Source organism: Mytilus edulis, chromosome 12 (assembly GCF_963676685.1).
Source record: "Mytilus edulis chromosome 12, xbMytEdul2.2, whole genome shotgun sequence".
Lineage (NCBI taxonomy): Eukaryota > Metazoa > Mollusca > Bivalvia > Mytilida > Mytilidae > Mytilus > Mytilus edulis.
Window position 1 is genome coordinate 20,300,270 of NC_092355.1, and position 26,773 is coordinate 20,327,042.

A 26,773-nucleotide genomic window follows, 5' to 3' on the forward strand; every position below is an offset into this window, starting at 1 on the left:
GTAGTAAAAGGCGGGAAGTCAATAACGGAAATTGTCGGAAAAAAACGAACGCGGATATTTTTGACGGACGTTTAATTCATGAACACTTTTACATGATTAAATGAAAATGAAAGAAATGGAAGCAGTTTTAAATTGGTGTGGTTTACGTTTCCAAGTTGGCATTTTTCACCAGGAAAAATAACTCCTGACTTTATTTGTAAGTTGTCGCTACAAGATTTCGCATATTTAGGTACATGTATGAACGACAGGAGAAAAATAATGGAATTAAGAATAGCTTGTGTTCATTTCAGAAGCAATATTTTGACTAAGATAGCTCGAACAAATGCCTAACGGATAACTTTTTTCAATCCGTTCATGTCCGCTAGACGTCCGTTTTTATCTTTTAGACGTCCGTCCATATCCGTTGCATGTCAGTTTAGCGTACGTTTAATCCGTCGACTTCCGTTCTGTCTGGTGGAAAATTTTGAGCATGTTCAAAACTTTGAACTGACGTCCATTGGATGAAATGTCCGTTGAACGTCCGGTAGGCGTCTGTTTTGTACGGTACTCGTCCGTTTCACTTCCGTTTAGTATTTGTATCCGTTATACATCCGTTTGAGGTCTGGTACATAAATTCACCAACGCACTTCTAACGGACGTCTAACGGATAAAACGGATGTTGAACGAATGTGAAACGAACTTCTACCGGACGTATAACGGATTAAACGGATGATGAACCGATCTTAAACGGATAAATGCCAATTGAAAATTTCGCGTCTGAAATGCCAATTAGCCTTTCTTAAAGATTCATGAATTCTTAATATTCATAATCGATCTTAGAGTATAAGGGCACGTCTTCACAATCAAGCAGCTTTTATTCAGTCCAGACACTGCCCTTTGGTGGCATTTGCTTGTGGTTTAACGGATAAAATTGATGTAGAACGAATGTGAAACGGACTTCTACCGGACGTATAACGGATAAAATGGATGATGAACGGATCTGAAACGGATAAATGTTAATTGATAATTTCGTGTCAGGATTGTCAATTATGGGTACGTCAGATTTCTTGAGGTTCATGAATTCTTATTATTCATAATCGATCTTAGAGTAAGGGCACGTCTTCACTAGCAAGCTTCTCTCATTCAGACAAGACACTGGCCTTAAGTGGTATTTTGAAGAACAAACCAAAACCACAGAATACACAGAAACATTTTGATTATTTACAAGATTTACATGTATTTTTATTGTCGCCTTTAGTTTTTTCGGATTACTGTAGAAGGGGATAATTTTTCTTAATTGGCTTAAATTTAGAGGGGAATACAAAAGATTTTAAGTTTTCATGGGTAAGAAATGAGGAGCCGCAAAGCACCCATCACCTTTAACCGGTAAAAAAATAGAAGTCTCTTGCGTAATTGTCTCTTTTATTTTGTCATTCATTGGAACGCTTTATATCAAAGGAGAAAAGGGGAGGGTAAACACACAATTGATCATGCCAAGAAATTACCTCCGTTGAAATTCTGCAAACATCACATAGAGCAAATTACATGGAAGATTAATATTGACCATTCGGTATATAGCTCTAAATGACACGTACATGGAGGTCCTAAATTAATTTGTTGAATGAAATCAAATCTTTAAATACTAATGGGTGCCGTAGGAGGTCGACCGGAATTTTTTGCTCGGATTTCTTGGCATGTAACAGATTAAAAACTCAGGATTAGAATTCATAGAACAAAAAAGTGGTAGTGGCAAATATTTCATGTATATTTTGAAAACAGAGATTTACCCCGGCACCCTTTGCCATAAAACTTTCTTTTTCTTATTTGTGCCTTCGGACGTAGGCTATTTCTTTCTTTGCGGGCGTATACTCCATGCAAACAACATGCATGTGTATAACGGCACTTTAGATTTTCGTATTAAATAAAGAAAGTCCGGTGCATGAACAGATTGGTTAGAAAGCAAGGTTTTAATTTTAATTAGATTGGAAAGCTTAATTCGAGGGTTGAAAATAGAGAGCACCAAAAAAAGGGGGGGGTAGTCCACAGGGAATATTTTTAAAAATGTTAAACCGATTTCAAGCAGGGATTCCAGTCCTCCTTTAGGAATGAAAAACTTGTTATTACTCATTCAAAATATTGTTGCTGAAATGAACACAAGCTATTCTTAATTCCATTATTTTTCTCCTGTCAGTCATACCTAAATATGCGAAATCTTGTAGCGACAACTTACAAATTGAGTCAGGAGTTATTTTTTTCTTGTGAAAAATGCCAACTTGGGAACGTAAACCACACCGATTTAAAACTGCTTCCATTTCTTCCATTCTAATTCAATCACGTAAAGGTGTTCATGAATAAAACGTCCGTCAAAAATATCCGCCTTCGTTTTTTTCCGACAATTTCCGTTATTGACTTCACGACTTTCACTACATCATCATAATGATAAAACCACTGAACATAAAGTTGAACGAACCGAATATAATACAGATGTTTTTACGGAACATAATGAATAATCTACTGAATATAAAGAAAGCGGGACTGCTGAAGGTATTACATAATGTACTGCAAATAATATTGAATCTACTGAACATAATATCGAAAGTACTGAACATAATGAAAAATGTACTGAATATAACGTCAGAAGTACCGAACATAATTTAAATACCACTGCATATAATAATGAAACTACTGAACATAATAACCAAAGCACCGAATATAATGTAAAAACTACTGAACATAATGTAATAACTACTGAACATAATAGGATATCTATATATAATTATTTGCACCTGTCAAGGCTAAGTCAGGAATCTGATGTTCAGTAGTTGTCGTTTGTTATGTAGTTCATAAGTTCATAAGTGTTTCTCGTTTCTCGTTTTTATAAAGATACTTGTATAAAAGACCGTTGGTTTTACAAGTTATACCGTTAGTTTTCCCGTTTGAATAGTTTTACACTGTCTAGTTATTTCTGGGGGCCTTTATAGCTTGCTGTTCGGTGTGAGCCAATGTTCCGTGTTGAAGACCGTGCCTTGACCTATAGAAAGGTTTGCTTTTAACGATAGTGACTTGGATAGAGAGTTGTCTCTCATTGGCACTCATGCCACATCTCCCTATATCTATAGTGTTCTCACAATAGCTACATGCAATAATAAGAATGCAGTTACAATGTACTCGTTCTATAAAGGTGCACTCATCAACACATACAATGATGGCACATGTGGAGCAGGATTTGCTTACACCTCCAGATGACATACCATCACCCTCAGTTCGTGTTGCTTAGTATCAAGTGAACTACATTGTGTTTTGCGGACGTTTTCTGTTTTTTGTTCGCTTTTCGTTGTTTGAATTGCTATATGTCGTTGCCAGTTTGTTTTTTGTTTTTTGTTTTGTTTTGTTGATATTTTTTACAAGTTTGAGTTTTTTTATGGTATCGCCAACATCATTTTTAAAATTTTCACACAAGCTGCACATATAACACGTATGATATTCTAGTACACAGGCTACACACAGTTCTTTTCAAAGCTACACAAAATGTTTTATGAAAGCTACACGATCATTATATTAAGCAACAAAATGTTTTTCTAAAAGCTACACGAAGTTCTTATAAAAGCTACACAAGGTGCATTTAAAAACTACACAAGGTTCTTATGAAAACTGAACATATCAAAATCATCAAAGGTGAGAGAGGGAATGTCAAATAAACAAGAATGTGTGCATAGTACACGGATGCCCCACTAACACTATTGTTTTCTATGTTCAGTGGACCGTGCAATTAGGGTAAAAACTCTAATTTTGCATTAAAATTACAAAGATCATATCATAAGGGAACATGTTTACTAAGTTTCAAGTTTATTGGACTTGAACATCATCTAAAAATGTCTTAACCAAAAACGTTAACCTTAAGTGGGACAGACGGACAAAAGGGACACACGAACAAATGGACGGACGGACGGACGAACAGAGACACAGACCAGAAAACATGATGCCCATAATGGGGCATAAAAACGAAATTAAAGAGCATTTCATACCAAAAATTCTAACAAGTTTTGAAAAGTCATTAAAAAAAGACATGTACAGTTGTACAACCTCTATAGAAAATGACGGAGTCAATCTAAACCCACACTTGTATCCTTAAAGCTACGCAATCCTACACACATAAACTCCTATAAGTTTTCATAAATATTTCCACTGCGATCAGAAAGCTACACACACGAACACAAAAATAATCTCACGAAATTCACACACATAAGCACCTTTAATGCTGCTACAATTTTTTAAACTAACGTTACATCCCCTTTTCTGTTACATCTGTTCTAAATACTCACGCGTAATATTTGGCACTGGACCTAAAGTTAATACTATTCTTGGATTCATTTGGTTTTTTTTTGGACAATAAAATATGTAAAGTGCTTCGCCTTTCGTCATGTTTATAAGGCTCGTAAAATGCATTATGTAAATTCTTAATTGTACATTTATTATATTTATACTGCAATTAATCTTGTTGTTTGTTGTGAATTGTTAACCATTGTCTTTCACAGAAATCAAATGAGCTTAAACGCAGATCCGCGAGGAGGACCCCTCAATGTACTCTTGACATAAACAAAAACTGTGTTCAGAAGACGGTTGAGTGAAGAAAAACTCGTTCAAAACCACTACATACAGTTCCAAGTTTAGAAAAATCAATGGTCCTGTTTTTTTACCTTTTCTAAGATTTTCGTTATCCTCTTGTTTCATCCGTGCAGTTTCGTTAAATGATTCACCCGCTTACCCCTTATTTCATAATTCATTGACATATATAATTTAATAAAAAGCTATTTTTCAATATCTTATAAAATGCTTATTTTTTCACAGTTTTTGAATGAAAAAAAAAAGGTACCAATATAAAGGAATAAATGATCAATCTAGAGAGTTTCGTATCCCGCCAAATTTCGATGGCTTACATCTAAAAAAAAAAAACAAGGAAATAAACCTTTATTTTTACTGCTTTTTCAGTTCTCTGAAATCCATATACTACCAATTTATAATTGTCTTTTTAAGTGTCAGTCTTTGTTAAAATCAGGCAATATAGAATAATTTCAAAACATGGCAGAAATCAACTGAAACACATCCCAGGGATTTAGTATTTTAACGTTTTGAAGGTACCCTCAACCTGAATAAGAAATGGCAGGTCCTTTATCCTTTCTACATGTCTGGTAATTCGAGAAATAACTAGAAAAAGGTTTGGTTACAATGATGGCAAATTACGAGATTATCCCCCCTTAATTGTTAATTCTACCATTTCAACCAAATTATATCTCAATACCAGAATAGAGAAAGGAAACGAATATTAGATTTTGATATGAGCGTCACTGATGAGTCTTATGTAGACGAAACGGGCGTCTGGCCTACTAAATTATAATCCTGGTACCTATGATAACTATTGTAAAGATCCATTGACCTCTAAACGGATTTTATTTTTGTGTTGTTTTGGTTTGCTGTCTCATTGACGTGTACCCAACATTTATTCGAAGTAATAATAAGTACAAATGTATAACTTACGCTGTACTTAGTACATGTATCTTCTTTGAACCATCCCCCGAGGTCAGTATATACCTGAGATTGGTACGGTTTGTGAAGTTTTTCACATAGCTTGCAATAATCGGAGTGAGATTTCCCAAGTTCATATTTTTTCTTCCACTCAAAATACTGTTGAAAAAGAGTCTCATTGGCACCAACTTTCTCTATATAATTTACAAAATCACTTATGTTTTCGAAGTCAAAGAAATTGATATACGAATTTGGTATTACAGTTGGGTTTATTTGTCCTTTAATCCAGTTAACAATTGGAATGGTATCACTCTCCGCCAAAGTAGACCAGTACTTCTCTGTCACGTAATGCCGACAATGAGAATTTTCAAAAGCTAGTCTAAATTTATATAAATTCAATATTTCTTTTGGATGGCATGGACCACCAAAATTAGTACACTTCCGGTCACCACAACGACCAAACAATTCCACATCAATATATTTCATAATCTCTTTTATCAATTTAAATCGTCTACCAGCATCATGGCAATTACTTATAGATGCATACATGGTTTTGTTTTTGTTTTTTAAAGACACAAGCGGTGGCGTTGGTGTATTCATGCTTTTAGGCACATAACCTCCATAGGCGCCAAGAATAGTAGAATAGTTCCGATAGGAAATAGTCCAATTGAACATCCCGTTCATCCAATTGTAATTCTTTTTTATCAAGGCGGTAGGTTCAAGAGTATATAGAATCCATGGCTGTCGACGGATTCTTAGACCCGGCATATCATTTATGTCTATATCAGCGTCATGAAATATAATGGCATCGCTTAGCGGAAGATTGCCTCGGTTATGGGTAGCTGTACAAGCGTAATCACAATTTTTTAATTCATTATTTATTCCTTCAGCCCATTTTTTGACTGTTTTGAAAAATGGTGTCCATACTAATATTTTCTTTGTTTTTCTTGTTGTATCGTTAAATATGTCTTCAAATTTATGAACATAATCGTCCTCTTCAACATGTCCTAAATGATACGCCATACGTGGAATCAAAGTAAATTTGAAATCCAAAAAGGCAAACACCATTGTTAGACAAATTATCGACGAGACAGCAAAGTATAGTGTAAGTCTTGGTCTCTGATATTTCATTTGATAACTGAAGTAACTGCTAGTGTATAGAGTATCGTTGCTAGTGTTAAGTGTATCGTTGCTAGTGTTTAGCGTATCGTTGCTAGTTTTTAGCGTATCGTTATCTTATGTAATAAATGAAGTAACTGCTGGTATTTAGCTCCTTACACTAATGTCAAGCGCATTGGTATACGTACTGATGTATATGGCGTGTTGATCGTCTACAAAAAATAACAAAAATTGTGTTGAATTTGTTTTTCTAAATGAAATAATTTCTGATATACAGCGTCACGATAAATATCTGAGAGTAAAAAATAATTTCGGTATTAAATATCTACTAAACTGATACTAGTAGTTCAATATTTTACTCTGAGCTTCAAAGATTGATAAGTGCCTCAACTACAGATCGTTAGTACATTGTCAAGTATTAAGAAGAGAAATAAATATGTGTAACTTTGTACTGATAAAACAACTAATCGTTGTATTGATTTATGAATGTCCAGTGACAAATATTCTAGGCATATTATTCAGGACAAGAAAACAATCTGTAAGTTATGTTCTGACAAATCACTGGCAGCATCGACTTGTATTAAAGTTTATTTCAACTGACAAAAAATACACAAATGAAGATTTTGGTGAAAGAGAAATATATGTACACTTTTTTTTATCCAAAATTTACTTTCCGTTATTTTGCATTTATAGCAATTTAGGATTAATTCATTACATATTGAATCTAATTAAAATCCGAGGTATCAGAACATCGGATTTTATAATGAGTTTGTTCCATATTATACTTATTTATGATTTCAAGAGAATTAACGAGGGGTTATTTTGGTACCAAAAAAATCCATGGTTTGATTTAACTTGATTGTATAGGGGTCTTCGGTAGCTAGACACCTCTACGAACCAATAATGAACAGTTATATCAGTGTAACACCCCCCCCCCCCCCCCCCCCCTTTAATTCGCTTGCTAGCATTGAATTTTTAAATGTTATATTATATTAACAAGATTAATTCCTTCAACAAATGTATGGCTTATACTGTTTACAATACCGTGGTGCTAATGTATCAAGTATTACAGAACTCCCAAGGCTTAAATTAGGAACTTTTCTTTTCTTTAGTTACCTATTGAGACGGGGAGATGGGTGGGGATCGCGAGGGAAAATAGAATATGTACATTATGTAATGAGGGAATAGGGGATGAGTTTCATATATTGTTTATCGGTAAAAATGCGGATGTTTCTGCTCTTAGATGAAAGTTTAAACCAAATTAGTATGTAATGAGTCCAAGCAAGAACAAATTTACTGGCTTGCTGTCTATATGCAACGTAAAAGTTCATAGGAAATTATAAATTAAACTAATTACATTAATTGTCTTTTATAATATACTATGTATTTGAGTTTCGTCTGTCCTGTCTCGCTATGTATTATCTTATGTTTGTATATATTGTCCTCTTGTACACCTGTATGTGCAGTGGCGGATCCAGGGGGTGGGTCCGGGGGTTGGAACCCCCTTTTGTTGGCCGATCAATGCATTTGAATGGGGACATATGGTTGGACATCCCCTTTTTATCCTGGGTTGGGAACCCTTCCCCTTTTTAAAATGGCTGGATCCGCCCCTGATGTGTCTGAGGTAATAAATAAATCTCTAATGATGAACAGGTGTCTTCCCATTTATCCAACTTTTTTAAAATAAGGTATTCTCATCTAGCCAACTTTTTATTTTTGATAATTATTGGGTTGTTGGTTTAGTAATAATAAGGTGTCTTTCTAAAATTTGACAGTAAATTTGTTCCTGTATGTTTTTATATTAGTATAGTGTTATTAACTGTCTGCTTCTGTATTGATACTGGTACAGATTCAAGGTTTGTTGTATTGACCCCCAGACACGTACATGTACATGCATGAACATTTGATAAATATAAGTTATTTGAAAAGAGAATTTGCACAAATTTAAAGGACATTTTATATAAATCAGAATTTACAAACAGCTTGTGTTTATCTTTTAAAACAAAAGAAGTTATGTATATAGGTCGAATGGAAAAATACGTCCATAAATCTGAATTTTGAGCAATTATATAAAATTTCAACCTCATTTCACTCAAAAGTCTGAAGGATAGACTACAACAAGGACAAATCAACGTTTATTATACATGCACTTATAGCAAATAATATATAAACAGCATTGCAATTACGTAAATTCCATATTTTTTCGAAATGGTGTTTAGCGGGCTGATATGAAAAAAATGATCACATGCCTTTCCGTAACGTTATCGCATGGCATTCCGGCGATATTATGTAAAATAATAAAAAAAAAAGAAGAAAAAAAAAAAGGGTTCAATTAAATGCATTTTTAAGCATATTAATTTAGAAAGTTACTTTGTTAAAAAAAAAATGGATCAAAATACGAATCTGTTATTTTTCTCCATTGTTGAAGTATATGATAAAAAGATCATAACATGTAATTTTTCTTATCATATACTTAGACTCAATAACATATGATTTTTACCGTATGATAATAGCATTAAATTAACGTATATTCCATATTTTTCGAATTGGTGCTTAGCGGGCTGATATGAAAAGTTTATCACATGCTTCGATTGTTATCACATGCCTTTCCGTAACGTTATCACATGGCATTCCGGTGATACTCGGCAAATTCCGGAAAATACACCTCAATGCTACGTTTTTAGTGAAAAACATTACAAAGTAGTGTACATTACAAGTTATTTGAATACTGGAAAGTATATTATATTGTGTACTAGGGCTGATAATACATGGGATATGGAAAAATGCCATGTTATAATCTGACAATATCACTACACTGATGCAATATCCCACCTACTTAAACTAGGATGAAGATCTACTGAACATTCCTTTAGTATGTGCTATGGATTTGTTATGTTCGGTCTTTGTGTAGTAAAACGTATTCAACTTATATTTTGTCCTATTTGGATCATTTGATCATAAGAACAGAAAAAATGATACAAAAAGGATCTATTACACACAAAAAAAGCTTCCTATTACACAAAAAAAGATCCATTTCCTTGACAAATCTTCATGAATAAAAGTGCAACTTATTTTTTTATCCAATTCATATTTTAATTAACAGTTCAACAAAAACTAAGAAATACTTTCAAATGATTTACATTACATTAACTAAATGTCAGTTGCTTATTTTAACTTGCTATGCTAGATAATACTACAGAAAATTTAATCCGGGTATAATTTTCAGTCTTATTTTTCACCTGTCATTCAACCTAAACTCTAATTATAAACCCTTTGTTCTTGATTACCTTTGATCTCATCTATCCAACTTTTTTTTTACCTGTACTACCTATAATTTTTAAAAGTTGGATAAATGAGAATGAACCGATGAACAAACCTCTTAAATTACAAATTGATCTGTTGACACAGAGACATGTCATGCGTGACTTTGTGTAATGTGGATAGCATAATGCAAATATTATGATTAAAATGACAATACTTTAACATGTAAATTATGCAAAACATTCAAAGTCAATGAACCATGTCTAAATGTGTTGGGACAACAAATCGCAATGGACATAAGAATTACCAATGCTTATACAAATGTATACCAAATACCGTTGTCTTATTTTTACTTCCCTTGAAACTTGCTATGGTTCCCTTAATTAACCAGACTTATTATAATATGCCTCAAATCCATCAACAGGTCTCAGCGGGTCATTTAAAACATTGACCATTGAGTTAAGCGCTAAGTCTTTCTTTATATAAATATTAATTGTTATAGTTGTTGGTATTAGTGTTTAACACAAATGTCAGCACACATGACTATGTCATGTCGATAAATTTATTAATGTAGAAAGCCAAAGTACCTGTAGTGACAGGCACGTAGCCAGGAATTTCCGGGGGAGGGCTCCAAAGTACATGTAGTGACAGGCCCATAACCAGGAATTTCCGGGGGAGGGCTCCAAAGTACCTATAGTGACAGGCCCATAACCAGGAATTTCCGGGGGGAGGGCTCCAAAGTACCTGTAGGGACAGGCCCATAACCAGGAATTTCCGGGGGAGGGCTCCAAAGTACCTGTAGTGACAGGCCCATAACCAGGAATTTCCGGGGGGAGGGCTCCAAAGTACCTGTAGGGACAGGCCCATAACCAGGAATTTCCGGGGGAGGGCTCCAAAGTACCTGGAGTGACAGGCCCGTAGCCAGGAATTTCCGGGGGAGGGCTTCGATACAATCATAATCGACTTTAACGGTTACAATTCAAACAGAATGTCAACATTAACAGTGATTTTGTATTCAAGGGGGGTTTTGTACGAACTCCTCGACCCCCTCCTTTTTTTCCTTTTATTTTTTAAGTTTAAAATCTTTTCAAAAGTATCAACTCCTTCAAAATGTCTAAATAAATGATTTACAATACTAGTGCATGTATAATATGAATGTTTGTTAACTTTAAGTTTTATATGGTTGTAAATATTGTCATGTTTGTATTAGTAACAATCCATGATTAGATTTTTCACCAATAAATAAGTTACTTCGATTTGATTTATAATAAATGAAATCCTTCCTTTATTCAATAAATTGATTTTATTTGTAGTGTTAAAATTTGAACTACTGTAGTGCAGGAAACAGGTAGATATTTCTGAATTTTACGAGTTTGAATTTATAACTTTCCATTTAAAATTTCATTAATTTTATATTTTGAAATATGAATGATCCCCACGACTTTCTTAAACTGGTATCAAGTTGTTTTAATTGTTGATCTATACAGCCTTCAAAGATGAATTGAATCAAATATTTGTGATTTAATCAGCAGTTTTTAAATGATTTTCATCATAATTTGGTAAATCCTTTATGTAAGATATTCCAAACTGAAAATAGCCTATTATCGCAGCTCTTCCCTACAAAGAAGGTAGGGAACATCTCCCCCTTTTGAGATATAAAAAGGTTTCGGCCTCCCCTAATAAAAACAGTCATGTAATCCATAATCTTTTTGGAAGGGGTGACCCCATTCTTGAGATTTCAAATGCCATTCCGTACTACGGTATAATTAAAAATACAAATATTTAACATTGACAAATACGTAGTAAAAATATTGTAAAAACTTGTCTTAAAAACAGGAGCCAGAAAAAGGCAAATACGTGTTTACGTTCATTCACGTTACCATCGTGTTTTGTGATAACAACTATAATAATATAAAAATGTATAGTTAATATATAAATGTATACCATCTTACCTTTATATAAGTAATGGAAATTAATTAATGAATTTCAATGTCCATACACATGGTTTTAGTTCGATCGATCATTAATTCGTTCTAATTTTTCACCTATTTAAATGCCACTTTTTACAGTAAATCATTGTGATCGAAAGTTAAATAAAATCATGACCACTGATTATGATTACGTCCCATAGGCGACAGCAATCAAAACAATAACACCAATGAAATTGTAGGATTTGATAACACAAACGCTCGTTCTTAATCTAATGAACTAATAAATCCAGACGTATACGAGTTGGAGAGTACGCAATATTTTTTTTTACGCATGTAGATCCTCGTCAATCAACTTCAAGGCCACAAAAACGCCCAAGGGTACATTCTACACCAGAGAGAGAAGACACGCCTGATCACAGATAGGATTACCGTGGAGAACATTGTAAACATTACTCTGAAGTTGTAAACAATATTAAAAATAAAAACAAACCATTGTCTAATAATATAATTAATTTAAATATACTGTCATTGAATGTATGTGGTTTAAATAGAAGAATTCAGTATCCAGAATTTAATGAACTTATTCAAAATTATGATATTTTATGTTTTGTTGAAACAAAGACCGATGACGTAGATGAAATAAATATACCAGGGTATACTGTTAAAATGAAAAATCGCTGTAAATATGCAAGGGTTAAATCAGGGGGAATAATCCTTGCTTATAAATCTAACTTATCTGAACACATTCATCCTATTGAAACAGATAGTAAATATATTTTTTGGTTCAAAATTGATAAAAAAATGTTTCATCTATGTCAAGATATTATTTTTGGTATTGTATATATTCCACCAGAAAATTCATCATATTGCATAGGTGACCCATTTAACGAAATTGAACATGAACTTCTTATGTTTAGTTCAGATCATAGTTATATGGGCGTTTTTCAATAAAAACGTACTTTCTTGTCCCAGCCACTTTAAAAAAAATGTGTTTGATCTTTGCAAGTAATTTTTTGTGCAGTCAGTACATTGAATTAGATATAACAGTTTTAAGTAAAGAAACAGTTTATTTTTTAGAGAGATTGATAAGATATTGATTCCTGAATGGTCCAAAACAACCAAAATGGCATGTCCCTAGACCGCCTATTCAACATTCATACTCTAAAATATCGTAAAAAAATGTAGAAATAAATATTAATTTTACTTAATATAAGTTCTTTAATAATTCAAAAGTATGTTTAGAGCCAACATATTTTAATAAACAGCTTTTAACATAGGATTTTTTATTTTAGAAGGTGTGTCCCTAACACAATGTCCACTACGAAACGAAGTCATTAAAACTTGCATATAAACAGTTTTATAAAATCAATGTAATTTTTTGTTTGCAAGAGATATAAACATTAGGGTCTTACAAAAGAAGTGATGCTTTTATAACGGCAATTAAACTGTTGGTAAGAAAAATTGAGCACATCAAATGGACCAGAGTGATACCGTATTTTTGTAAATGTCCACTACGAAACGGTTCAAATCTACTTCAGTAACTGGTTTTAAAATTATGAAAAAATGTCAGTGTACAGCTTGATAACGCTTTGATGAATACAGTCAGTCTTGTTACTATTGCAATATAGGGGTTGTGAGAAAAAAATAAAACATGTGAATACGTCCCCTACGAAACGGTCCCCTACGAAACAAGTTTTGGAGAAAAACGTTTCGTAGTGGACACTACCACTACCATGCAGTCTTTTTTTACTCTTTTTTCAATTATATTCGTGCAAAGCATATAACAAAGGTTAGTTTCATGTAATTTTTATTACGTTTTTATTAACATAGAATAGGGTTGATGTCAACTACGAAACTTTTTGTCCACTACGTAACATGAGTTGTACCTTCATATGTTAAGTACTGTCTAATCTTTATCGATAAAAAATGGTTCTCCAATTCAGAAAAAAATGAGATGTTTCTAGTACATAAAGTAAACAAACTGGAATGTCTATAGGAAACATTTAAAATTGCAAAAATATGTGTTTTTAGAAGCAGTTTCGTAGGGGACAAAAGTCCCCTTCGAAACAGTACACAAATTATGAAAATAATATCATTTTAAAGAGTATTTAAGATTGCACTTTTTGTTTACAAACAGGTCTTTAATAGAGGTTTTCAAAATAACTCTTGAAAATAAATTTTAGACTAGTTGATTTTCCAATTTTTTTAGGTCTGAAGGAACGCTTTTATTGAAAAACGCCCATATATGCCTTCTTGGAGATTTCAATGCCAGAACAGGCGAGGACTTAGATTTTACAGAAGTTACCTATGATGAATTTTCAGGAATGTTTGATTTGAATGATGTATCTTTAAACACGTTAGCAAGCTCCAATATTAATATTTCAAGAAAAAGTATGGATGAAAAGAAAAATAATTTTGGTCATATTTTCTTACAGCTATGTAGAGCTAATAATTTATTTATTTGTAATGGTAGAATCGGGGATGACAAAGACAAAGGCCAATTTACATGCAAAAATGTCAGTGTGGTAGATTATGTTATTGGCTCTGCAAATTTTCTTACACTTCTTCAAAACTTTTCTATTCTTGAAACATCAAAATTATTTTCCGATGCTCACACTCCATTGTCACTTTCTATGTGTATATATGAAAATGAGAAAAGAAATCATTTTAAACAAGAGGCTCTCAAGAGCCTGAATCGCTCACCTGGTAAACAATGCCTTATTAAACATATTGAACCATGCCAGGCAAACATGTACAGCTAACAATTCTTCAATATTACAAATATATATGACTTACTGTTTATAAATAAAGAAAATGAGACCAAAACACAAACACTTAAAACTTAGCAATGGACTGTGAAAATGAACAATGGTTTGTTTGATTCGTCTGAAAATTACAGGGCTGATAGATCTTGACCTAATGAACATTTTTACCCCTGTCAGATTTGTCCTAAATGCTTTTGTTTTTGAGATATAAGCCAAAAACTGCATTTGACCCCTATGTTCTATTTAAAGTAAGGGCGGCCATGTTTTTTGACGGATCAAAAATCGAAGCACACACTTTGTGCAGGATAATCTAAGGAACTATCATGCTAAGTTTCATCCAAATCCATTCAGTAGTTTCAGAGGAGAAGATTTTTTAAAGTTAGCAAATATGATGAACAAATTGTGAAAAAATTGTCATTAAAGGACAATAACCCCTTAAGGGGTCAACTGACAATTTTGGTCATATTTAACTTATTTGTAGATCTTACTTTGCTGATCATTTTTGCTGTTTACAGTTTATCTTTATCTATAATGATATTCAAGATAATGACCAAAAACTGCAAAAGGAGTAGGTTCAGTAAGACCCCTTTTTGGCCCCAAAATATAGCAGTTTTACAAAACTGTTAAAATGTAAACTTTTAGTTATTATTTGGACAGTAGAATGCTCCTGCTACATAAATATGGGCTGTTTTTGACAATACAATGCGCATATATCGGGTACTAGCACCATTAAGTCATGCTAAATTACTGAAATCTTCACAATTCTAGCATTTTAGTTAAATTTTAGACGGTTTTCGTGTAAAACGGAAGTGGCCGCATTCGTGTTCATCCTTAATATTGAAATGCAAGTTGTATTTTATGATAATACATAACATATATAAAGGTTGAGGATGAACACGGATGCGGCCACTTTCAATTTTGACAAAAACCGTCTGAAAAGTGACATTTTTCGGCATATTTGGTAGATTTTTCATATTTGAGCTTGACTCGGATCGATTGTAATGACTAAATCAGTTAAAATCTTTCACATTAACTAATTGAATCAAATGAAATAGACACTTAAGTGTTTAAAAAATGGTCAAAATCTTTCGTCAGATGAACCTGAAATTTGAGGCCAAAATCGGTCCTTACCGGACCTACTCCTTTCCTTAAAATTACCAATTAAGTGGTAGCAACCCAACAATGGTTTGTTTGATTCGTCTGAAAATTACAGGGCTGATAGATCTTGACCTAATGAACATTTTTACCCCATGTCAGATTTGCTCTAAATGCTTTCGTTTTTGAGATATAAGCCAAAAACTGCATTTGACCCCTATGTTCTATTTAAAGTAAGGGCGGCCATGTTTTTTGACGGATCAAAAATCGAAGCACACACTTTGTGCAGGATAATCTAAGGAACTATCATGCTAAGTTTCATCCAAATCCATTCAGTAGTTTCAGAGGAGAAGATTTTTTAAAGTTAGCAAATATGATGAACAAATTGTGAAAAATTGTCATTAAAGGACATTTACCCCTTAAGGGGTCAATTGACAATTTTGGTCATATTAACCTATTTGTAGATCTTACCTTGCTGATCATTTTTGCTGTTTTACAGTTTATCTTCATCTATAATAATATTCAAGATAATGACCAAAAACTGCAAAATTTCCTTAAAATTACCAATTAAGTGGCAGCAACCCAACAATGGTTTGTTTGATTCATCTGAAAATTTCTGGGCTGATAGATCTTGACCTAATGAACATTTTTACCCCATGTCAGATTTGCTCTAAATGCCTCCGTTTTTGAGATATAAGCCAAAAACTGCATTTGACCCCTATGTTCTATTTTAAGTAACGGTGGCCATGTTTTTTGACGGATCAAAAATCGAAGCACACACTTTGTGCAGGATAATCTAAGGAACAATCATTTTAAGTTTCATTCAAATCCATTCAGTAGTGTAGTTTCAGAGGAGAAGATGTTTGAAAAATTGTTAACGACGACAGACGACGATGACGACGGACGCCAAGTGATGAGAAAAGCTCACATGGCCTTTTAGGCCAGGTGAGCTAAAAAGGGAACTTCACACCAACTGAAGAGGTTAAAAAATGGGACATCGAAAATTTGGATACCTTTATTGAAAATATAGATAAAACTCTTACTGACATTATTCTAACTGAGCTTGAGTCTGTAAATATTGAAGATGTAAATCATAATTGTGTAAATAATATTGTTAAAAGAACTTGTGATATACTTGTTGATGCTGCTAAGACTACTTTTGGTACTTATATGAAATGTGATAAACAAAATAATGTTAGAATAAATACATCTAAGCCTTGGTTTGACGAAGATTGCAAGACTGCAAGAAAAAAAATCAAAAAATCTAAGAGAAAACTGAAACGTAATTTTTCACCAGATCTTTTCAATGAGACAAAATCTCTAGAAAAGCAATATAAAAGAACAATGGATTAAAGTATAAATAAACACCGCAAGAAAATTAGAAACAAGATTAGTAATTTGAAATCAAAAAATCCAAAGGAATACTGGAAAATTTTAAACAGCAACAAAAAATCCAAAACTCCAGATATCCCAATTACTGTTTTGTTTGATAATTTCAAAGATTTAAATAGCGGTGACAATGAAGATAATGAAAACCCTTCAGAAAGCCAGGTTGGTGTAGATAGTTTGAATGTACATATTAACTCTGTAATAACTCGTGAGGAAGTTGAAAATGCTTTAAAGGGTCTGAAAAATAATAAAGCATCTGCTAATGATAGAATTGTTAATGAATATCTGAAGCATTCTTTCAGTGTTATGTGTGATATTTATGTAAAATTATTTAATGTAATTTTTGATACAGGTATTGTACCCGAAGAATGGCTATGGGGCGATATAATTCCAGTGTTTAAAAATAAAGGGGATAAATTTGATCCAAAGAATTTTAGACCTATCACCATAATAAGCTGCTTTGGGAAACTTTTCACATCTGTTTTAAATAACAGATTAAATAAATATTCGAAAGAATATAGCTTAACATGCGAAAACCAAGGAGGCTTCCGGAAAGGATACTCCACCATTGATAATTTATTTATTTTATATTCTCTCATTCAGACGATGAAAAACAAAAAGAGGAAACTTTTTTGTGCTTTTATCGATTTTGCTAAAGCTTTTGATACCGTTTGGAGAAATGGCCTGTGGCAAAAATTACTATTAAATGATATAAATGGTAAAATGTATAATGTAATTTTTAATATGTATAGTAGTATTAAATCTCGTATTTCATTTAACGGTGATACTACCGAATACTTTCCATGTAATATAGATGTTAGACAAGGAGAAACTTTATCTCCTTTTCTTTTTTCTTTGTATCTGAATGACTTGGAAGATTTTTTTCATAGAAATGATGTAATAGGTTTAAACACAGTGTCAGATGAAATAGAAGAACAAATTAATATTTACTTGAAACTTTATGTATTACTTTATGCAGATGATACTGTTTTATTTTCTGAAACTGCACAAGATCTTCAACATCAGTTAAATACATTTCATGAATACTGTGATATATGGAAACTGAAAGTTAATCCAACCAAAACAAAAATTGTTATTTTTGGTAATGGGAGATTGACAAACAAATTAAATTTTACACTTGATGGTAATGTTTTAGAAATTGTCAAAGATATTTCATATTTAGGCATTATTTTTTCCAAAACGGGTAGTTTTAAAAGTGCTAAAAATCAACTCATTAGTAAAGCCACCAAAGCTATGTATGAAGTTCTAAAAAAAGGCCGCTTACATAACCTGACAGTTAAATGTCAGTACGATCTTTTTGATAAAATTGTAAGGCCTATATTGCTATATGGTTGTGAAATTTGGGGATTTAGTAATATTGATGCAATAGAAAGAGTGCATTTGAAGTTTTGTAAACTTTTGTTAAACCTGAAAAAATCAACCCCAAGCTTTATGGTATATGGAGAGCTAGGCGCTTATCCTATGTCAGTATATGTGGAACACCGTATGGTATCTTTTTGGTCTAACATTGTAAACAGTTCCGATAGTAAAATGACAAATATTCTATATAGATATATTTATAAACTCCACGTAGATGGTGGATTTACTAACGAATGGTTGATTTGTATAAAAAATAGCTTGAATAAATATGGATTTTCAAATATTTGGTTAAATCAGAGTAACTATAGTTTTAATCCAAAATGGTTAAAGTTGAGCCTTAAACAAAGAGTTTTTGATCAATTTGAACAGACTTGGAAATCAGAAATGGAAAATTCTCCAAAAGCATTATGTTACAAACTGTTTAAAGAAAACTTTGAATTTGAAGAATATTTAGACTCATTACCTTATAAAGATAAAATAACGTTATGTAGGTTTAGAACTGGAAATCATCGGTTGCCTATAGAAACCGGTAGATGGCGTAGAATTATTAGAGAGGAAAGGTACTGTGTACTTTGTAACTCTCAAGAGATAGGTGATGAATATCACTATATTTTAAACTGTAAACTTTTTTAAAAAGCAGAAAGTAGAAGAGCTTTTCTTAAACCTTACTATGTAAGCCGAGTAAATGTTTTAAAATTCGGCGCTTTATTTATTTCAAAAAATATTCGTGTATTAAAAAATTTGTGTAAATTAATTAGAATTATCAATATAGAAGTATGTTCTCCAGGTTGATCACCAATCTCTCATTCTTGTTGTTCGTTTTGTGTAAACTTGACATGCGCAAAATCTGTATGTAATAATATGTAAAAAATCTTTCTTTGTACCATTAACTTGGTTTTATAAGAAATAAAAAAGAATCTAATCTAGAAGAAAGTGATTATCACACTTAATTATATTAATTACATTTACGGTCTTTTAATTAGAAAAAAAACTTATGATCTATTTTAAAACCATTAAAGTTAATTTGTGAAATACAATCCTATTTTTCACTTGTATTGTTCAGAAAATATTTTATAGAAAATACTGAATTCTGCGATTAGATTAATAATATTAATAATAACAATCTTGTATTCGTAAGCAATATAACTTATAAATATTCAATTCAATCAGTGAAATATTTATAATTTATTTAAACTAGATTTAAGGAAATATGCAATATATATATATTAAGAAAATATGTGCATGTTTTTGGATATATGTTATAAATTTGCAAGGAAAATGCATTGAATTGGACAAATACGTTCAACAAAAGATTCAAATTCAATTTTAAAAAAAAAAAGTAAAAAATTATGAAACTTACGAACAAAATAGGCCATTTAACATGTTCTTTTTATTTATTTACTCTGTTGTTTATAAATTTTTGTAAATATTTTTTTTCTGAAATTTATATAAAAAAAGAAAATTTAATCCAATTATAATTTAAATTTAAAAAAACAATGTATTTTTTGGTTTCAAATTAAGATACTAGTTGCTGAGTTTTTCAAGCAAATCTTATCAGTTTATCCAATTCGTGAAATCCTCATTCTTTTGTGAGATGTATTATTGCTTATACTGACACTAGCAGACATCGATAAAGCTGACAATGTACTCGCTACAATCACATTTACCGGTCACCTCGAAGCTGATAATGTTTACTTGCTACAACCACATTCACCGATCACATTGAAGATGATAACGTTCTCGCTACAACCACATTTACCGATAACGTTGAAGATGATAATGTACTCGCTACAACCACATTCACCGATCACGTGGAAACTGACAACGTCCTCGCTACAACCACGAGTTACACATTTACCGATCACGTGGAAGCTGACAACGTTCTCGCTACAACAACATTTTGAAATATACCGCTTTCTTATGGAACAACTGTTTGACATAAGGACCCCGCTCCACCAACCACCTCTACGGATTCCACAACAAATACTCTTCTACATGCCCACCCCAGCATCTACGGGATCATCAAACTCGCAACAAAACCCATACATTAACGGAATGCACAAATAATTATACAGTATGGAACCCGTCGATCATGCAAAAGACGCCAATAAAGAGTAATATACTTCATTTACTGAAAGATGGATACCAACATAGGCCCAGCGTATATCAGCTCCTACATCGGGACTGAAGGACATTGAAAATACTGTCATTTGTGTCGGAGTGGAAAAATGGACTATAATTGATTTTAAGACTTTTTGGATATTTTTGTAAAAGATTTGTAAAATCTCGGCTTTTGTTATATTTGCAATAACTCACTAGTCAGAGTCGGTGCAGACTTGTTGTACTGTGTATTCTGTTTGTGTTGTTCCAGAGCCAGTGCAGACTTGTTGTACTGTTTATTGTGTTTGTGTGGTTCCAGAGCCAGTGCAGACTTGTTGTACTGTGTATTGTGTTTGTGTGGTTCCAGAGCCAGTGCAGACTTGTTGTACTGTTTATTGTGTGTGTGTGGTTCCAGAGCCAGTGCAGACTTGTTGTACTGTGTATTGTGTTTGTGTGGTTCCAGAGCCAGTGCAGACTTGTTGTACTGTTTATTGTGTTTGTGTGGTTCCAGAGCCAGTGCAGACTTGTTGTACTGTGTATTGTGTGTGTGTGGTTCCAGAGCCACTGCAGACTTGTTGTACTGTTTATTGTGTTTGTGTGGTTCCAGAGCCAGTGCAGACTTGTTGTACTGTGTATTGTGTGTGTGTGTGGTTCCAGAGCCAGTGCAGACTTGTTGTACTGTTTATGTTGTTTGTGTGTTTCCAGAGTCAGTGCAGACTTGTTGTACTGTTTATTGTGAGTGTGTGGTTCCAGAGTCGGTGCAGACTTGTTGTACTGTTTATTGTGTGTGTGTGGTTCCAGGAGTCGGTGCAGACTTGTTGTACTGTTTATTGTGAGTGTGTGGTTCCAGAGTTGGTGCAGACCAGGCGCGTAGCTACGTTAACGTCAAAACCCCCGGGCGTACACTTGAATTTTGGTAACAAAAAAATTAATCTAAATAGATTTAAAAAAAATGGTTCTTGTAAATCTTTCTTCATACAGTTACTGAATCAAATGGTACCGTGTAATTTTTTTTTCATTTCCTGTCAAAGTCTGAATTTACTGTGTACTTATTTTCCCTTGGTTTAAAGCAGTTCATTATCTGCTGAGGTTCGATATGTGGTTTGCATTTTTATCGAGCCCGCAACATTATTTTGCGAAAGCGAAACATAGCGATCATAGTCAGATTTCGTTGGCGTCGTCACCATAAAGGTTAAGTATGTGTTTCAAGATGTATTTTTTTAATATCGTTGACTTTGTCAAACATTCATGAAATCTTCAAAAGTAGGACAGGAGCTTTTTGTGATCAAAAGACATAGAATATCCAGAGCATAATGATGAAATAATATTTTTAATTTTCCCGTATTTTACTGATAAAAAGGAATTTCTTTTGAAGTTAACAAGAAGATAAAGTCTTAAAATTGGTAAAGTTTGTTACACATCAATTACTTTGTCAAACCTTCATAAAATTTTATGAATATTTGGAAGAAGCTTTTTTATGATTAAGGTGGCTCATGGGTACAAAAATTTTAGCAAAAAAATAAACCTTTATTTTTTCATTACAAATTTTATTTATTACACTATTAGTTGTTACTTTATGATATGGTACAAAAAACAACCCAAAAAAATTATTTGGTTTGGCCCCAGATGACTTTAAAAATTGAAAAAGCTCCAAATTATCTCCCTTTGGTGCAAAAATGCCATTTTTTGGCCTTAAATTTGAAATATCTTTTTTAACTCATCGGTGACCTATATTTTTTATTATTGTTTTCAAATAAGCTGTACATAAACTAAATAATTGTAAAATTTAAGCGATTTCTTATATTAGGTTATTTTTTTATTTCGATATTTCCTCTTTTTCTCCTATTAGTTCAACAGAAAAAAAGGACATTAACAAAAATGTATGCTTCTTCTAGAGGCAGATTTTAGCTTAAATGAACGGTGACCCCATTTTTTTATTTCATTTTTCTTTTAAGTATATGATAAAGTTCATTTATGAAAAAATATAGCGAAATCCTATATTAGAAAAAAAAATTCATTTATACCCAGGAGCCCCCTTAATGTTTGAAGTAAAATTTTGAAAGTATTTTTTTTTTTTTTTTTTCATTTTTCAGTTGACAGACGGACTTATCTTTTCGCAATTAACAGATGGCCTAGGAATATTATTTTTTACATTCTAAATTTGAAAACCTTCAGAGATTTTCATTAAACATGGATAGAAGTCAACATTGCAGGTAAGGAAAAAATATCTTAAGAAAATGTTTGATTTTTTTTAAACCTGATTTCTGTAATCCTTTTATACATATTTTAAAATAACTGGTTTGGACATTTTCTTTTAACCCAATGACTATTAGATTCCAAATCAACACACTATGAATAAATTACACTTTAGACTCTAAATTATGTGGCTATTGATGAGGTTTTAATGACAAAAATTGTTTTTCTTTCTCCATAACTCGTTTGCTTTAGGGGGCTTCGCCCCCTTGAACCCGCTACCAGTGGATGCTTTAACCTGGACCCGATTGGAGACGTAAACACCTCGCTGAGGTTTTGGGCGTACACTTGAATATAGCCTAGCTACGCCACTGCAGACTTGTTGTACTGTTTATTGTGATTGTGTGGTTGCAGAGTAGGTGCAGACTTGTTGTACTGTTAATTGTGTGTGTGTTGTTCCAGAGTCGGTGCAGACTTGTTGTACTATTCATTGTGAGTGTGTGGTTCCAGAGTCGGTGCAGACTTGTTGTACTGTTTATTGTGAGTGTGTTGTTCCAGAGTCGGTGCAGACTTGTTGTACTATTCATTGTGAGTGTGTTGTTCCAGAGTCGGTGCAGACTTGTTGTACTGTTTATTGTGAGTGTGTGGTTCCAGAGTCGGTGTAGACTTTTTGTACTGCATGTTTATTATGAGTGTGTGGTTCCAGAGTCGGTGCAGACTTGTTGTACTGTTTATTGTGTGTGTGTGGTTCAAGAGTCGGTGCAGACTTGTTGTACTATTTATTGTGTGTGTGTGGTTCCAGAGTCGGTGCATACTTGTACTGTTTATTGTGTGTGTGTGGTGTAAGAGTCGGTGCAGACTTGTTGTATACTGTTTATTGTTTTTGTGTGGTTCCAGAGTCGGTGCAGACTTGTTGTACTGTTTATTGTGTTTGTGTAGTTCAAGAGTCGGTGCAGACTTGTTGTACTATTTATTGTGTGTGTGTGTGGTTCCAGAGTCGGTGCAGACTTGTACTGTTTATTTTGTGTGTGTGGTGTCAGAATCGGTGCAGACTTGTTGTACTGTTTATTGTGAGTGTGTGGTTCCAGAGTCGATGCAGACTTGTACTGTTTATTGTGAGTGTGTGGTTCCAGAGTCGGTGCAGACTTGTTGTACTGTTTATTGTGTTTGTGTTGTTCCAGAGTCGGTGCAGACTTGTTGTACTGTTTATTGTGTTTGTGTGTGTTGTTCCAGAGTCGGTGCAGACTTGTTGTACTGTTTATTGTGTGTTTGTGTGTGTTGTTCCAGAGTCGGTGTAGACTTGTTGTACTGTTTATTGTGTTTTGTGTGGTTCCAGGCCAACACATCTCCCAGTCACAAGATATACAGTTTATATATGGGTGGTTTGTGGAGACAGAGTGCTGTCTGAGATGGTAGTTTCTAAATGATAATCATTAGTCAATCAGTCATTACTTATAATACTCAAGGTTTACTTTCTTCCTTTTGATAAGGCCAATAAGAAATTATGTGCACCTTGTTTATCCTGCATTACTAATGTGGGCTAATGTGTGAACTATTTATTTTCCTTTCATGGGAAGATCTCCCAAAGAAGAAAATGTTGAAACTTGTAAATATATATGGGTGGCTGATCAAGATATTTCCATTAAGGGGACACTAACTGTCATTAGAGGTTGCCCGTTTGGACTTTCAGTAATTGTTTACTTAATCAACCAAGTGTTCCTACAAAAGGAGGCGACGAACACTTTGGGTCATAAGCATTAAAAATAAAAGATGTATTTAAAGTCGGTTATACATATAACAATACAACATAAGCTCTGTAGAGCTTTTATCCGACATACATATAAGACAAGCACAATACATAAAACACATAAAACATAAAGCACATCATGCAAAATAAATAATGTTATCAAGCACAGCAATTAATAGCACAATTAAAGCATATAAGCAAACATAAAATGCAGATAAACTAACATTCATGCAATAGCTATTATAAAGCACTAAAAGTAATTCAAGCATTAAGAACACAAATAAAAAAAAAATGAAAAAATATGTCTAATAATTTAAAAGCCAGAGTATACAAGATAAATAAATAAACTGATCTACAGCTCATTGAGATCTGCAGGAGGAACGTTGACATGAACTGCACTCCCAATTACCAACCAAACTTAAACTGACCCAATGACATTTCTTCCCTCATCTTATTTGGCAGTTCGTTCCAGAGTTTGGCTCCTGCATATCTAAATGAGTGTAGCCCATGGGTAGTTGTCCTTACCCTGGGAACATCTGCTGTTGTTATTTCCAAAAGAGTAATTACATTTTTTAATTTCAATAAGTTCATGTAGATATAATGGACATTGTTTATTAATGATTTTATATACCTAATTAATATTGCTATCATTCTAATTCTTCTGATTTCTAAGCTTGGTAATTTTGTTTTAATTAACAGTTGCTGATAGGTACTACAATATAGTCTTCATCTGTTCATATATAAATCTTAGGGCACCCTCCTGTATTTTCTCTATTTTTCTGGTGTTACAATCTCCACAGAAGTGCCATATTACAGGAAAATAATTAAAATTTGACTAATAATATATAGTAAGTCTACCTAATTTTGTTAAATGTTTCCCAATACGTTTAAGTACATGTAATTTTCTTGATGCCTTTTTACAACTGTTGGAAATATAGGCATCAAACTTAAGTTGATAATCAATTGTTACACCCAATAATTTTACTTTTTTTTCAAAATGTATAATATTACCATCTGAATTAAAAGAAATGTTTTTATTTTCAGTTTTCTTGTCTATGGCTATTGCCTGAAATTTGTCAGGGTTGGCCTTCATATGTCCATAAAGTCGCCACTTTATATAACTTACAGTTTATTTGTTTTCTTTTTGTTGTCTCGGCGTCCGTTGTGTGAATAGGTGTTGTACTTCTAATATTTTGCCCTGGGTCCCTGAAGTTGCCACCTTATATTACTTACAGTTTATTTGTTTCTTTTGTTGTCCCGGTGTCCGTTGTGTGAATCAGTGTTGCACTTATTTATTTTTACCAGTAAAATTATTGTTGTAGTGCTCCAAACATGTGCTATGTCTTGTACTACTTTTACCATTACAAAACATAAACAATGGCCTGAATGGGAAGTGAACTCAATACATATCACAATGTCAGGTCTACTCGACTATCGCACCCGATTGATTTGCATATCGTTTTCTATACTATTAAACGAGAAGACCTCATATTGGGTGTCGCTTCTCCTCTTTCCACAATAAATTAATCAACACGCCTCTGTGTCCTATAGGTATAGTGCATAGTCGCATTTGTCATCTATTCATATGATTATTCAGATTGAGTTATTCCGGGAGAAAAACGAGAAAAGGTATCCGGATATTGTCCCGCCATTGGACGAAATTTTAAGTCAGATTAGACTTCCGGTTTGCGTTTTTCTGTATACTTTGAACATACATGAGGGGGAGGACAGGGGTAAGGGAGACAGGGAGAAAGGGGGTAGGAGAAAGGAGAAAGGGGGTGGGAGAAACGAGAAAGGGGGTGGGAGAAAGGAGAAAGGGGGTAGGAGAAAGGAGAGGAAGGCTGGGAGAAAGGAGAAAAAGTTGGAGAAAGGAGAAAAAATGAAATATCTCTCCTTTTAAAAAAATTTCTAATATTTCAAGAAAAAATATCTCAAAAGGAGATGTTTTATTTTACTGAATGGGAGAAAGGAGAACGGGGGTAGGAGAAAGGAGAAGAGGGGTGGGAGAAGGGAGAAGGGTACCCCCCTGTCCTCCCCCTCATACATATACAAAGAATAAAGAGTATTTTCAGAATTCTATCTGCTATCATTTTCAAGTTTACTATCAACGGCGGTCACAGAGTTTATTAAATAGAGAGGGTCTGTATACTATATCAATGACCACCATGGATCGATTAGTAAACTTAGAATTGAAAGTAAAAACACTGACTATATTTATAAGGAATGAATTTTCATAATATACAGATAAGCGCTAAAAATATTCATGTGAACTTTTGATACCTTTTCTGAAA

At 33.2% G+C, this 26,773-nt stretch overlaps 1 protein-coding gene across 5 annotated transcripts in view; it reads right to left on the reverse strand.

The window, feature by feature from the left end:
* The window catches only part of LOC139497989 (alpha-(1,3)-fucosyltransferase fut-5-like), a 29,884-nt gene that overhangs the window by 640 nt on the left and 2,471 nt on the right, over nt 1–26,773 (reverse strand). Inside the window, exons 1-2 of one of the 5 annotated variants that reach the window (XM_071286248.1) lie at nt 25,716–25,868; nt 5,515–6,833 (exon numbers count right to left, since the gene is read on the reverse strand). In XM_071286248.1, coding sequence (XP_071142349.1) covers nt 5,515–6,633 — 1,119 coding nt within the window. In that variant the 5' untranslated portion in view covers nt 6,634–6,833; nt 25,716–25,868. Of the gene's footprint in view, nt 1–5,514; nt 6,834–11,834; nt 12,077–25,007; nt 25,040–25,608; nt 25,628–25,715; nt 25,869–26,773 lie in introns of those variants that run through there. The other 4 variants (XM_071286252.1, XM_071286251.1, XM_071286250.1 and 1 more) reach the window with 4 other exon arrangements.